General features: G+C 43.4%; 1 protein-coding gene across 9 annotated transcripts in view; it reads right to left on the bottom strand.

Annotated features, from left to right (window-relative positions):
- The window catches only part of ADAM23 (ADAM metallopeptidase domain 23), a 179,673-nt gene that overhangs the window by 92,237 nt on the left and 71,092 nt on the right, over positions 1–16,344 (bottom strand). For all 9 annotated transcript variants that reach the window (XR_005295655.2, XR_005295656.2, XM_043505643.1 and 6 more), the window contains exons 5-9: positions 15,441–15,523; positions 13,979–14,042; positions 11,890–11,962; positions 11,043–11,122; positions 9,906–9,971 (exon numbers count right to left, since the gene is read on the bottom strand). Coding sequence is in view for 7 of the 9 variants with exons in the window: in XM_043505643.1 (XP_043361578.1) it covers positions 9,906–9,971; positions 11,043–11,122; positions 11,890–11,962; positions 13,979–14,042; positions 15,441–15,523 (366 nt within the window). In the remaining 2 variants the exon portion in view is untranslated. The remainder of the gene's footprint in view (positions 1–9,905; positions 9,972–11,042; positions 11,123–11,889; positions 11,963–13,978; positions 14,043–15,440; positions 15,524–16,344) is intronic.

Raw genomic sequence — 16,344 nt, 5'->3', positions numbered from 1 at the left:
AGATACAAGAGAGTCACCAATGAGACTGGGGCCGCAAAGGGGACTCCTTCCAGGACCGATGAGGGATCTTGCCACCAGGCGAGAGACGACAGTACTCTGTCTGGAATCCTGAGAACCCCGTCCATGCTGTGCCAATTGGGGACATAGACTGACACCAGCCACGCCTGTAGGGGTCTGAAGTGGAATCGCGCATGCCGGACCACATACATGCATGCCGCCATGTGACCTAACAATCTCAGACACGTGCGGGCGGTGTTGAGCATTTGGGCACACAGAGACGAGATGAGATCCACCAGGGCTTGGAATCGATTCTCAGGGAGGAATGACTCTGGCCTGAGGGGAGTCAAGTACAACCCCGATAAATTCTATGCATTGCACTGGAGTCAGGGTTAACTTTTTCTCGTTTATTATTAGTCCCAGGTCTCAAAAGGTGCAACAGACCAGACCGAAATGCCTCCGCATCTGATCTGAGAACTGGCCCCTTATCAACCAGTCATCGAGGTATGGGTAGATTTGGACTCCCAAACGTTGCAGCTACTGGTGCTATACACTTTGTGAACACACTCAGAGAAACCAAAGGGCATTGCCGTGAACTGGAAATAGTACTGGCCAAACATGAAGCAGAGGAAGTGCTGGTGCTCCAGGAAAATGGAAATATGGAAGTATGCGTCCTTTAAATCGAGGGCGGCATACCAGTCACCCAGATCCAGAAAGGGAATAATGGAGGCCAGGGAGATCATGTGAAAGAGAAGGTTACTCACCTTGTGCAGTAACAAAGGCTCTTCAAGATGGTTGTCCCTGTGGGTGCTCCACTTTAGGTGTCTTGGCACCTTGCGCTTGTAATCGGAGATTTGTAGTAGCAGTGCCCCGGTTGGCCGCGGTAGGCAGCTACTTAGCTTGCGCAGTCAACCATCTCTCAGTTCCTTCTCTACCCCCAGAGAATCAGTGTGAAACTCTGAAGTAGAGGGGAGGAGGGAGAGTAGTGGACAACCATCTCAAAGAACCTCAGTTACTGCACGAGGTGAGTAATTTTCTCTTCTTCTTCGAGGAGTGTCCCTCTGGGTGCTCCATTTTAGGTGACTATGGAGTAGTACCCCTTGATGGAAGACGGAGCTTCAGAGTATCTTCATTGATGTGGATAGCACCGAGAGTCCGAATTGAGTGTCGGCAGAGGAATGTTGTTCCAGGGCATAGTGTTGGTAAACACGTGGGCCAAGGCCCAGGTAGCCGCCCTGCAAATGTCTACTATGGGTACATTATTGAGAAATGTACTGACGTGGATAACGCTCTGGCGGAGTGCATACGAACCCCAACTGGAGCTGGGATGTTGCTCTGATGATAGCACAGGTGAATATAGCCAGAAATACACGTAGATAGTCTTTGTTTAGAGATGGCCTCACCCTTCGATCGCTCTGTGACTGATAGAAAGAGATGTGACGATTTTCTAAATGTCTTTGTTTTTTCTAAGTAGAAGGCCAGAACTCTACAGATGTGGAGAGTGTGAAGGGATGCCTCCCTGGCATCAGCGTGCAGTTTCGGAAAAAACATAGGTAAGTAAATGGGTTGCTTTAAATGAAATGAGGGGGCTACTTTAGGTATAAATTTAGGGTGGGCTCTTAGGATCACTTTGTCTTTACGGAATGTGGTATGTGGCCAGTGTGCCATTAGGGCCCCTAGCTCCCTTACTCTTCTTGCTGAAGTGATCGCGATAAGGAAGGAGACCTTCTTCAATAGATGTAGCAAATAAGCAAGTCGCAAGGGGTTAGAATGGTTTCCTCATGAAGGTGTGTAGCACAAGATTAAGGTCCCATATAGGAAAAGGGTGTTTTAGGGGAGGGTAGATGTTGGTCAAGCCCTTTAAAAATAGTTTTGTTGTTGGATGAGCGAAGACTGTGGTTCCATCTACCTTATCATGTAGTGAGGTGATCGATGCTATGTGTACCTTTATGGAGCTATTTGAGAGGCCTGCCTTTTTAAGGTCTAGTATGTAGTCCAGGACTCTGGATAGAGGGGCAAAATGAGGAGACATATGGTGAGCCTCATCCCAGGAGCAGAAACGTAAACACTTATGAGCGCATGTTTTGCGTGTGCTCGGTTTGCAACTATTCAAGAGAATGTCTTTAACTTCCTCAAAGTAATCCTGATCCAGGCCCTTTAGCCATGGAGTAACCAGGCCTTGAGGCAGAGAACCGCTAGATTGGGGTGACTGACGTGGCCGACGTCCTGTGTCAGGAGGTGAGGAAGTAGCGGAAGGGTTCGAGGGGCTTTCACCGCCAAATGTCTCAGGTATGGGAACCACATTTACCTGGACCACGTGGGTGCAATAAGCATGAGCCTGGCCTTGTCCGATTTTGTGTAGCACCCTGCTCAATAGAGGAATCAGGGGAAATCGTACATTAGTGGTGCCTCCCATTTTGTAAGGAGGGCATCACCCAGGGAGTGGTGACCAAGCCCCACTAAAGAGCAAAACTGTGGGCATTTTGAATTGCGAGCCGTTGCGAATAAATCTATAGTAGGGAATCCCCACTGGTTGAATATGGTCACGAGGATCAGGTAGTCCATCTTCCACGCATGGGTTTGTGAGAAGTGAATGTTCAGCTGGTCTGTCGTGGGATTCTGAAGTCCTGGCAGGTAAGCTGCAGAAATGTCTATTTTGTGGGATATGCACCACTGCCATAGGTGTAGTGCATCGATGCAGAGAGGTTATGATCGAGCACCACCCTGTCTTCAAGGTTGTTTGCAAGTCCTTTAAGGTATGAAGAGATGCATCAATGCCCTTAACAAATAGTTTTTGGCCCTCAAAGGGGAGGTCCTCAACTGTGGCTTGTACTTCCCTAGGGAATCCAGAGAGGAGGAGCCAGGATGCTCGAAGCATGACCATGGATGTGGCGATAGAACGAGCTGCCCTGTCAGTGGAATCGAGGGAGGCCTGCAGGGCTGTTTTGGCAATTAAGGAGCCCTCTGAAACATTGGCTTTGTATTGTTCCTTCGCTTCCTCTGGCATTTGTTCAACAAAGGATGTCATTTTATTAAACAAGTTGTAAGTGTATTTCACTAACGGAGCGGAGTAGTTTGCTATGCAAAATTGCAGTGAGGCCAAGGAATAGGCTTCAAGTCCAAATAGCTCAAGCCTTTTCCAGTTGTTGTCGTAAGGCGTGGCTTTTGACTGGTGCTGTTTTCTTTTTTGGTTTACTGCCTCTACGACCAGTGAATTTGGAGTCAGGTGAGTAAATAAGAACGCCCTTTCACTGGTATATAATATTTTCTGTCAGAGTGTTTACAGGAGAGTGGGACAGTAACAGGTGTCTGCCATATTATCTTTGCAGGATCCATTATAGCAGCATTGATGGGCAGAGCTATCTTTGCTGATGGGGATGCCTGCAAGATGTCAGTAAGTTTGTGCTGGGTCTCTAGCAACTCTGCAACACTTTTGAATATGTCCTGGAAGGACTTGAAGTCATCTCCTGTGGTGGGAGACAGTGGCATATTTTGTCCGGGGACAAGGATGAAATATGGGTGGGTGGCAGTGTATTGCCTTCAGGAGCCTCTTCCTGCTCCTCTCCCTCTTCCTCCGGTGCCTCTAATGGTGGTGGGTTCATGGGTGAAGGGGACCGGGTGGCCCATGACGCTGGTAGGTTGGGGGGGTTTAAGATTCTGGGCTCTGCAGATTGCCCATGGGTCCCAGTATGGTCGATTGGGTGGCACAACAACAGGCAGTGGCATCCATGGTTTTGCTTCCCAGCTTTTCCATGCATAGGTAGTTGTTGGTGAGAGGGTCCTTGTTTTGGAGCGGGATGATGAGGGGTGTAAAGGCTCGAGTCATCCTCTTCGTCCTCATCACTGGATAGTGGGGGTGCAGATCCAATAGAAGTGCCTATTCGGCTCGGTCCTTGCCAGACTGGGGTGCCGTCAGTGCCGAACAGAGGGGTTCCCAGTGTGGAGGAGATTGCCAGGTCCTCCTGTCTGGTGAAAGGTTGCAGTACTGGGAAGCTCGGTGCCATGGATGACAGTATAGTATGCTTTGACGGTTCTGAGGTCTTGTTAGGCTGTGTATATGCAGCAGGTGGTGACGTTTCACTAGCCGGTGCTGAGGCGTTCTTCGGCACTCTCAGTGCCGAGGTAGGGAGCTTAGCTTTAGCTCATGCACCTGAGTGAGAGCCTGGCTGCGTCCGTGTCTTGGCTCCTCAGAACGTCTCGGTACAGGACATTCCCAGTGCCTCTCAGTCCAAGGTTCTTGGTGCCATCGGTACCGGGGCACTTTTTTTGCCAGGAGACCACTTCTTTTTAAGGGGATCTCTCCATGGTAATGACTGTGACCGATGTTTGGTCATCTTCTTAGGTGCAGGGTCCTTAGACACAGTTTGGGTGGACCCTTTGTCTGACCCTGTTGCTGGAGACTGTTGGCCAGGAAGAGTCCTGGACTCTGGGTTGGAGGCTGGCCTGAGGGATTTCTCCATCATTAATCATTTTAGTTGGAGGTCCCTGGCTTTCAGTGTCCTGGCAGATCATTTCTTGCAGTGTGGACACTTCTGTGGTACATGGGTTTCCCTGAGACAGCGGATGCACTGAGTGTGACCATCCGATACAGGAACTGATAGCCTGCAGGTCAGGCAACGTTTAAAGCCGGGAGAACCAAGCATGCCTGTGGAGGTTCAGGTCTATAGAAAACGGTCGTAGTTCAGTCATCATTGTGGAGACCTACCTGTGGCGGGGGGAAGCTAATGAAACAAATAAATGAAATAAATAAATGTTTGGTTGGGTTTTTTTAAGTGGGTAAATAAGGACGGAAACGGAAGAAAACCGACAAAGGGGATAAATAAAAGTAGAAATATAAGCAATTTACGAAATAGATGGGGGTGCTGCTGTTGCTCTGACTCAAGCCAAAGGTGGTAGAGAAGGAACTGAGGGATGGTTGGCTGCGCATGCTAAGTAACCACCCTGAGCAGCGTGAGACAGCTGCCACACATGCGTGGCCAACCAGGGCACTGCTACTACAAATCTCTGATTACAAGCGCAGGGCACCAAGACACCTAAAGTGGAGCACTCACTGGGACATTCCTCGAAGAACTACTTCAACTTCTTGAGAGACGTGTTCAGGTGACGCAGGTCCAGGATAGGTCTGAGGCCCCCTTTTGCCTTCAGAATTAGGAAGTAGCAGGAGTAGAATCCTCTGCTTTCCATGTTCTGAGAAACCTCTTCCACTACCACAAGACTCAGGAGGTTTTCAACCTCCTGAACGAGGACTTGCTCATGAGAAGGATCCCTGAAGAGGAATGGGGCAGGGTAATGCGAGGGATGGTCGGCTATAAATTGCAGGGTATAACCCAAAGAAATGGTACTGAGTACCTAGCGGTCCTATGTGATGTGGGACCAAGCTGACTGGAAAGGGCAGAGGCATTTGAAGAAGGAGGGGGATGGATCCAGTACATTGGCTGGGCCTACCCTCAAAACGGCTGCTTCTGGCCTCCCTAATTTTTGGGAGGGTCGGGCTGAGCCCTGGATGGGAAGACGATGGATACTGTCTCTTAGGCCCCCTGTCCTTCTCCTTCCTCCTGTAGGAGCCTGACCTGGAAGCCCCCCAGGACCTAGACTGTGGCAGAGGAGGTGGTGGAGGAGGATGGAATGGCTTCTTGGACTGCTGAGGGGTATGCAGGCCCAAGAAGTGGAGGGTGGCTCAGGAGTCCTTAAGCCAATGGAGCCTCGAGTCAGCTCAGAAAAGAGCCCTGTATCCTCAATGGGGAGGTCCTGGATTGTGGTCTGCATCTGTGGGGACAGCCCAGAGGCCTGCAACCACGAGCTGTGTTTCATGGCCACTGCTGACTCGACCACTCTTGCCTCCAAGTCCGTCGCATCCCAGGCCATCTGGATGACTCCCCTGGCCACCGCTGTGCCTTTGCTCACTAACGCAGTGAACTCTTGGGCACGGTCCTGCGGAAGGGACTCCGTGAACTTACTGAAGGAATCCCACAGGTTGAAGGTATAACGTCCCAGCAGGGCCTGGTGATTAGACACTTGGAACTGCAAGCTGGCCATTGAAGAAGCCTTTCAGCCAAACAAGTCCTGCCTCTTAGTGTCTTTATTTTTCGGTGTCCCACTAACCTGTCCCTCTTGTTCACTGCGGACACAACCAGTGATGCCGCTGGGGGATGAGTGTACGGATACTCCAAGCCCTCTGGAGGGACATAATGTTTCTTTTCCACCTTCTTGGAAGTCAGCAGAATACGGGAGGGAGATAGCTAAATCATTGAGGCAATCTTGAGGACCCCAGGGTGGATGGGCAATGAAACCTGTGCTGGGGTGTTGGCCAAGATGACGTAGAAGAGGTTATCAGCCTCCTCAGCGACCTCCTCAATTTTCAGGCCAAGGTTCTCTGCTACCCGTTTAAGGAGGACCTGGTGTGCCTTAAATTCATCTGGGGGACTGCTAGGGTGCGGTGTCCTAGCGGACTGCCTCGTCCGGGGATGATGACGAAGATTTTACCCCCCGAGGGAGGGTGTCATCCCCTTCTTTCACGGGGGAAGATGCAGTGCGCTGCCTTGGCCTCCGCCTTGGTACCACATCCTGACTGTGGTGCTGGCAGTGCTACGGCGGGCTTGCCCGATGCGGCCAGGGGGACGGGAGTATTGGACCGGCATCGTCGGCACCCCCATGGGTTCCAGTCTGACCACTGGGGGGCCCACTGTCCCTGCTGCATCGGTATCGTGGCTAGTGCTGCCTCGGTCTCCCTCATTGGTGTGGAGCTGCCCCTTCTCAGCGACGGACTGAAGTCCGAAGTCTCTGGCGACCATGGTGGGGCTGTTGAGGCCTGGGTCTGTTTGCTGACCCTGGTGAGCGAGCGGCGGGATGACGGTGAGTTGTGCCGCCTGCCCAAGGAACGGTACTGGGGCAAACGAGACCGATGCCGAGATCCTGAACCACCCCTCCAGGACAGCAACTGACACCTGGGAGACTGCCTGAGAGAGGGTGACTGGCACCGTGGCGACCTGTAGCCAGAGGATTGCCAGTTCCGTTGGTACGGGGAACAGCGCCTCAAATCTGGAGTCCCACGTCTAGTAGGTGGAGATCTCGGAGAGCTGGGGCACGGTGTTGGGGTCCGAGGTCATGGCGATAGGGGCCTGTGTCTGTAGTTTGGCGACCGGGAGAGTTCTGCCAGGCTATGCTGCACCTTCAGTGCCGGGGGTGGAGCCGCTTTGGTCACCTGGCGTGGCACATGCAGCACCGGTTGGCTTTGCTCTTTAGCTGTTGGGACTGGTTTGAGCACTGAAGGCCACATGATAGGCTGGGAGCCCCTGTTGCTGCCTGGAGTGGGGGGCAGGTCCTGAGCCGTGCTGGGAGGTCCGACCTCAGCGGCACCCCGGAAACCCCAATGTGGGCGCATGGCCTGATAGAAGTCCTTTGCCCTTGGCCCCTCTGTCCTTCAGTACAGAAGGATCCACACCTTCTGCCGCTTCTTTGGCACCGGCGACAAGGAGCAGTGCAGGACTAAGGCTGGTGCCAGTGATGTGCTGCGCACCGAGGCCAGGGGTCACCCAATGAAATTAATAGGCAGCAGGTTTAAAACAAACACACAATAAACCTGTGGAACTTGTTGCCAAGGAATGTAACAAAGGCCAAATGTATAAATGGATTCAAAAAAGAATTAGATAATCTCATGCAGGATAGGTCCATCAATGCCTATTAGCCAAGATGGTCATGGTTACTCTCCTGTGCTCAGGGTGTCCCTAAAACTCTGAATGCCAGAAGCTGGACTGGATGACAAGGGATGGATCACTTGATAACTGCCCTGTTTTGTTCATTCCCTCTGAAGCATCTAGCACTGGCCACTGTCGGAAACAGGATAATGTGCTAGATGGACATGTGGTCTAACCCAGTATAGCCATTCTTACATTCTTATTATTCAGGTTGTCAGACAAGATGAATGCAACAGTTTCTTCTGGCCTTAAAAACCTAAGAATATAGTAAAGAGTCTATTAATTGGCATCAAGGAAATTACTCACATGGATTAAGTGTTCACCAATGTAAGGGTTGCATATTCTAACCCTTAAAATTTAAAGGGTAAATATTGTACATTCACAAATGCTTCTTTTAGAGCTACTTCTACAATCTATAAAGAATTTTTTGTGTGTATATCAGTGTGTATCAGACAGTGAAATTTTCCCTTTAGATTGCACGTCTTCACTGTCTTAAATATATTTTTCTAATCAAAAAACAAGAGTTTGTAATGCATCTAAAGAATTAAGAAACATCTGGTAGGAGACAATTCGTAATTCTACTATTTGTGTTAAATCGGGAGACTGGACAAAAAGAGAGAGACAAGGGAGAAAGAGAGAGAGAGAGATTGGCGGACTACTCATACTCTTAGTCCATGTTATAGACCTAACCACATTTTTTTGGCACTCAGATATTTTGGTTAGGCTCTTGCTGCCAACAGGTGGCACTTCAATATCCCAGTCTTGTATTATTGAAAAAATTACTGAGTTATTATCGAATTCTTTTAAAAAATAACACTTAAACAGGTACTTGCTGCTCATTTCTTCTGAAACTTAAGTGCTTGAAAAGATATGTACCTACAGGCACATATACAGTAGACACGTAACACTAAAAAAAAAACGGGATAAATAATTTGAGTTTGTAAATGAGGTCAACAGAAATTTTCAATACATTCTTGTAAAAAAAAGTCTGCAGACCTGTTCCCTTCTAAACATCTAAATTTTACAGAACGTTGAGGCGCAAATCTAGCCCCCCTACTGAACAACATGCAGCAGGGCCAAAGTTAAGGGGAAAACTCCATAGTCTTGAGGCTACAGGAATTCCACTACATAATGTGCCAGCATAGGGAATAGATGGGCAGGTTTTGTGGCCCCATGTAGTAGTCAGGGAGCACTGCGTATTCAGCCCATGGGTAACCTGAGAATTGGGGAATTTCCCCAGGCACACCCCACAACATCTGTTGAGAGACCTAGTACTTCTATACTACTCCCCAGGCACCGCCTTTCTGATTTAATCTGCTGAACAGGCAGGGTGCTGACATTTTGATAACCCTATCTTACTTGGCACAATTAATGAACGCAGTAACATTTAAATAGCAAATGTCAGCTGATCTAGTTTCTTTAATATCTCCTAAAGGAAAAGAAGAACTCAGAGCAGAATTCTTTGTAAATGTAACACATCTTGCTTAATCCAATGGCAAGATTTATTGTTTATTTCACTACCCTGCCTATTTATAAGCGTGGATTTACCAAGAAGAAGAAAACAAAGATAGATAGCTTCACATGCATATATCAAATATCAAAGCTTTTTACTCTAAATTGTGTCCTACCGGTCTCAGCCTGTTTCTTTAATCCTTAAAAGATGGAATTTAATTTTTAAATTCTAACAGTACTGCCAATTAACATAGTTAAATATATGTTAACATAGATCTTATCTACATACACACACATATATATATACAATACTAATAATACATATTCAAACACTAATATACATAATATATATTAATTTGGTAATGTTTGTAAAGTACTTTAAGTATTCAAAGTGCTGTCTAAAATGCTAGGTATTATTATTAACTACTAGGGGCCACACAGTGTCTTTCAGCTTAGCACTAGCAAGGGGTATCCCCCGGGGTACAGCACCTCAGAGACACTCCTCAGAAGCATGTCACCCTACTCCTGTCTTGCTCTGCGGGAGAAGAACATTTCTACACCCCTTAAAAGGATGTAATTTATTTTCTCCATTGCACATAGCTACCTTATCTTGCTACCAAGGAGGAGTATAGATCCTCTCTCCATACCCAAAAATCTATGCCAAAGAGTGAGGTACTCAGACATAGAAACTTAGACAGACAGGTATGGACCAGCCTCTGAATCAGATCACAAGGAATATTGCCACTGGATCTATATCCTTACCATTTTATGGTCATTGACAATCATGAGCTCCAGATATTTCATCTCTTCAAATATACCACGAGATGCCTGTTGGATTTAAATATACATTGTGAGAAATGACAGTGTGATGGTAATTTTTAAAAATAACTCTGCAGCTGGCCTAGGTATCTAGTAGCAGTGGGAGAGCCAAGTTTCTATCCCTCACTGGCTTCAATGGGACTACTCACATAAATGTTACTCGAAGAGAATAAGTTTGCCAGAATTGAGAAAGCTCTTCAACTAGTGTAAATTGGCATAGCTCCATTAACTTCAATGGAATTACATGGATTTACATCAGCTGAGGATACGTACCATTTCATTTAGAATAAATTCAGATCCAAACCTCTTTGGCCAATGTTTACAGAAAAGGCTATTGTTTCCATAGAACTTAGCGTTTAGAAAGACCCAGAAAACGTCCCCCTTGCTCCATTGAGATAATTACTAGACCTAGGAAAAAAGTGATTTTTTAAAAATAGGTAGGGTTTGAAACCCCACACATTGTGCTGTATGATCCGAGGAGAAAGCTGATCTCATACAGACAAATGGGTACAAATTAATATTAATGAAAGCTAAAACAAGCCACAAGCACATGTATGTAGACAAAATGAAGTCCAAACTGATGTATCTAAACTAGTTATAATGTGTATTGTGTCTGCAGACTGTGAGAACTGGCCATAACTTTTTTTCTAACCAACCCAATTTTGGATCACACATTTATTACTTTTGGCTTTGGCCATATTACTTAATGAGCCATGTGACCATAGGAGAGGGCATCTATATAGTAATCAGGGTTGTACTCTGTCCACAATAGTATCAGGCCTTAATGATCATTGAAATTTTGATCACACTTTCACTATCAAATTTCTGTTCAAACTGTACATGGTATTGCTGTCACTCTATAAACTATATCTATTTTATTTTGTACATTCAGGTTCAAATATAATGGCGTAATTTGGTGGAAAACAGTACTGTATTATAAAAATATGAAAGACAGATATTTTAAACTTTGTTTCAAACATCCAAAGGATTTTTTTTGCTAAGAACCAATGCTCACTTATCATTAAAGAATTTGGAAATTTATGCAGCACTGCAAAGGTCTTAGCTTAGTGTCACACTTACACTCACAGCCCTCCTTCTTCTCCTTTTCCTGAGCCACTGTAACTCAGACAGGAAGGACCACTTAGAACTAGATTCTGTCTCTGAAGAAAATTAAATTAACAAAACTTAAATAATTTAGCATTTATACAGGAGCACATGCAGTTTAAACCCTTGTAACCATGGAAACTGTTTACAGTGAGATTAATTAATATCTCTCTATATCTAAATCAAAAGATGGAAAATTTCAAAGGTTAAAAAGTTTAGTGAAATTCTAAGAACATTCGATAAAACATTATAGAAATCATTATGATGTGGACACTTATCCAGTGGGAAATGGACTAAGAACACCTAATTCACAAATATTCCCCTTTAAAGGTGAATTGCAAAAACATTCTTTAAAATTCATAATTTTTAAGGATCCCATATCAACAACAAAGTACATGAATAGATTTAAAATTACAATTAAACATGCACTAAAATGGGACATAAAGAGGCTAAGACCTGATCATACAGTTTTGCTTTTTCTCTTTCATGTGTTGATGACAATCACTAGCATCCAAAAAATAGCAGCTAATTAAAGTACTAGTGATGAAAGCAACAGCTATTCTCTGCCAGAAGAACCTAAACACAGGTCTTGATAGGTAAAAACATTTCTGTTCAATTTTAACATTTCTGAAATTCTGAAATATCACCCCAATGTGATGATAATAAACTTGGTATACAGAAGTCAACTTGATAATGGTATTTTTTCTTATTTTTCTAATAGTTCAGCAGTTTAACATAGGCTCAATTATCCTGAACCTCAAACTATTTACATTACAACTGAAATTATTTTTGTTACTGAAAACATAATGTAACCAATACATACCAGCATTCTTCATTTGCCTCAAGGTTTGTGTTCCCAAAGTCCTCTGGATGATGTGTGGCCTGCCTGTGCTTTTCTAAAAAAAAAAAAAAGAATGTATAAAAACTTTTTCAACTTATTAGCAATGCCAAATGAAAAGAAAGATGCACTTATTACAGTAGAATGACATCTTATTTGTTCTTTTCCCTGAAAGGAAATAGCAATATCCACTGACATAAATGTAACATCTTTACATTGGTGTTATATATACTTTACCAGGATAACTTCTAAGCATTAGATTCTTAGAATATTAATCCAAACATGAAAGCCTGAACAATTCAGTATGATGTACTCTTCAATTGTAGAAGGCCTTATTTGGAGAACTCTCTCGACAGAGCAGGTTACAAGCTCCTGATTAACAATGCTGTATCTTTCTCCAGGGCAAGAAGAGGTGAGACAAGTCTCTCATTAGGATTGGTGGGTCAGGCTTCTTGCCTCCACGTCTAATCCTGCCTCAGCTATTGACTGGCTGTGTGGTGAATCACTTGGCTGCTCTGCCTCAGTTTCCTAATCTAAAACACAGACAATATTTATCACCTACATTACAAATGGTGTCATAAGGATTAATTCATTGATTATAAATCTCTTTGAGATCCTCAGAGAGAAGACATTAATAGAGTATGCAGTATTATCTCAAGAATCCAAATTCTACCCTCTGCATACATACATATACCTAGATACAGTCTTCCTGCACCAGGTCAAAAATAAAGATATCCCTATTATAAATCACAAAGACTAGCTACTTAACTGTATTGAAACTCAACAGAAAAAACAGTAAGATTTATGTCTCTTTCAACATAATTAATGCACAGTGCCGTAAATCTATATATAGGACAAAAAAGAATAAGTATTTTGAAGTTTTCTCCTTTTAAAATGATAAATCTGATAAATCTCACAATTTAATACATGCTGCATGGATCTCGGTCTCCTTTCCCTTGTCATTCCATCACTTGACCTTGTCAAGACAAACAATGCTTTTGAAAAGACAGAATGCTGTTTTTGTGCAACTCCTGAGAGATTTGTGTAAAACATGTAAGTAAAATATTCAAAAATTCAAACTGCACATGTACAGTAAATACGGCTTACTTTCATATGCCGCCTTCCATTCCTAAGGTATCCTAAAGGACTTAACCAACCAAACAATGAGAGCAACACTCGCAATCAAATAACTGGTGTGGATATCTATCTCAGGTATTATGCCCAAAGCAGGCGATCAGGTGCCTAACTTGCACTGACTAGAGTTCCTTTGCGGGACTCTGTTGTTATGTTTACTGTTACCAAGAGAGGTTTCAAAAGAAACCAGTAAAAATTACAGCACTTTGTGTAATTTATCATGCACTGATGAGGTGCCAGGCAAGATACAGAGTCTGAAAATCCTCATCTTGATGTCTCTTGGATACCCAAAACCCAAAAATGTCTCTTGGAAATCAAATGCAAGTGCAGAAGTATCCCACAGGAGAAATATTCCTGGTCTTTTGTGCTGAAATTTGTAAACTAGCCTTTGAAGTATAGTCAGCTCTATTTACATCAATGCCTTCAGGAGCAACAGTACAAACATACTATACTTAAAGAGAGCCACAAGTTAAGTAGACCAGACTCAGAGTGTGAATAAGATATTTGGGTAAATATATTCCTAAACCCTGACCCAATTTATTCATCTATTTGTATCAGAGCCATTGCATACAGGCACTACAATCCTCTGTGACAACTATCCAGCTATATAGAGTGCCTGACCTCAGCTCCAAAACATAGGTTTTCACCAAGTCAATGAAAGGATCAAATTCACTAGCTCAGAAAGTAGAGGAAATTGGTAAACACTTTTATAGTCCACAAATCATTCATCATGGGAATAAGCCCTTAGAAGCCACCAACATGAATGGCCTATTCCCAAATCTAAAGTGAATTTAAGATTAGAAAATTCAAGTTAAAACATGGAATTAAAAATAAATCTTTAATAATTCAGATTTGAAAGTTACTTGTCAGAAACATACTGACATTTAGGCATCCCTGTAACAAACAAAACCAAAAATATTACAAATCAGTATAAACTTACTGCACTGTGGGTCAGATCCATTGGTTCTATGAAGTACACATACATGCTATCTTCAAACATGCCACTGGAAAATTAGAAATGAAAAATGAAGAGATTTAGGACCAATACAAGTACTAGGGAATAATTTTAATCCAACAAATGGTCTTTGGTCAAATAAATCCAATTGTACTATTTAAAACTAGTGAACAAGCCAGCATACAAATTTCCAGTTGTAACTGGCAAAATATAGTAGTAATGCACATCTGCAAAATCAATATTGTGCTAGACAGGATGTAATGGAATACTTGACACAACAATGGAAAGAGTCAAGATTTGACCTTGGTCATTCCTAAAACACCAATTAATATGCAGAAGACAACAAACACAGCTGAGTTATATACACATAATCAACAAAGAGCTGCTGACCATATACTATCTTACATTATTGACTTACATAAAAAATAACAATCAAAAGACTGATTTTTCAAAACTATATTCCTGGTATGACTGTATCCTGGAATCATAGCAATGCAGGGTTTCTCAAACTTCATTGCACCACGACCCCTTTATGACAACAAAAATTACTGCATGACCCCAGGAAGGGGGACCAAAGCCCGAGCCACACTGCCCCGGGCAGGGAGGCCAAAGCCCAAGCCCCACCAACTTCAGCTTCAGCCCTGGGTGGTAGGGCTCTGACTTTGGCTTTAACCCCGGGCCCAGCAAGTTCAACGCCAGCCCTGGTGACCCTATTAAAACAGGGTTGTGACCCACTTTGGAGTCCCAACCCACAGTTTGAGAACTACTGTAGTAATGTGAAGAGCTGAAGTCTGATTTTTGTTCATATTTCTGACCTCTTATTTGTTTTAATCAGCCACCTTGATGAATTTATTTCTAGGTATTTACAATCTGCAAGGGTTTCGCTAGACAGCACCAAAAATTTCTAGTATCCCTAGTGCTTAAAAAATGAATTAATAGCAGTGGTTAAAGCCAGGTATATAGAAAGTAGGCTCTGTACTGTACAAGCTTCCCCACTTCGTCTTGCCAATGCCACTCACTCCTGACATAGAACATTTCTACTATTACAGTCCTGAACCTGTCTTGAGGAAAAAACTGCAGAACACTGAAGAACTAAAGGAAATAGAAAAAAAAATCAAAAGATACAGAGAAGCCATCAACCAAAAGATAAAATCCACAGACAGGGCAGAGGATATAAGCAGTTTAAAAACCTGCAGTGCCAATCAGAAACTCCTTAGCTGAGCACGGTCATCAAGGAGTTGACAGAGAATACTCTAGAGGAGTCATTTAGGTAGTAGTCACTATTCTTGAAACAAGACTGGTCTGCCTGTACCTCAGGATGCCCAAAATTTGAAAGCTTGGAGAATTTCAGTCTGTCTCATGCCAAAAGATGAGACCCAAGGACAGGAATCCAAGAGTAGCAAGCAGTTAATATAGTCTCTTAGGAGGAATGAAGATTTGCACTCACTTAAGTCCATTACATGTTGAAAGGGCAGCTTTGGAGTTCTGGACACCTCTGATGTTTCCATGATAATAACAGTGCTCTCCACCCTAAAGATGTTAAAGAAAAAAATAAATACATTAAATTATAATTTAATTCTAACTGAAAAATGGATCCTACATACCAGGTGAAGAAATTTCAAGGGAAAAGTCTGTTACTGAGTCTCCTCATCACTAATAAGGGGGAAAGTATTCTGTGCCTAGAAAAAAGTACACGAAAGCGTATGCTCAAATAAATTTGTTAGTCTCTAACGTGCCACAAGTACTTCTTTTCTTATTACTTATTTATATATGGCTTCCAGCCATAGCAAAAACTGGCCTTTCCTTACTTAAAGTCACAATGCCATTAATTATTTTGTTTCCTTAAAGAGTAATTTCCCTCTCAAAAATTATTCTTTAGATGTAGTATTATGGGGATCCATATTTATGATTTCTCAGTGATGGCCAAATCAAAACTGTTGAAATTACAAGTACTTTTAATTATTTTTTTTAAACACATAAGCTTTGTCTGGAATCTGAAAGTCAAATTTAAGGTTGTCTTGCTAAAAAGTCTTCAACAATGAAACTTTATATAATGGGAACTTTAATTAAACAATATGGTTTTTGATGCATGACTAAAGAAGAGACTACAGCTCAAAAACTCAGAACTGTATTGTCTCTACTATGCAAACTGAGGTAAACACTAGTAAAAACTTGATTTTGCCACATAAAAATATGTGACAGTAAAACAAACAAGGAGCAGATCATTTGACTAAGAAGATGATATTTGTATGTATCAGTAGACAATACTGAGACAAAACCTAGACCTTAAATAAAATGTATTAGTAAAGAGCCACAGGTATGTTGGGCACTTCATAGACAGATATGAATGC

This window comes from Dermochelys coriacea, chromosome 11 (genome assembly GCF_009764565.3).
Source record: "Dermochelys coriacea isolate rDerCor1 chromosome 11, rDerCor1.pri.v4, whole genome shotgun sequence".
NCBI lineage: Eukaryota > Metazoa > Chordata > Testudines > Dermochelyidae > Dermochelys > Dermochelys coriacea.
Note: the sequence above shows the minus strand (reverse complement) of the source record. Positions and strands in the feature narration are given on the sequence as shown.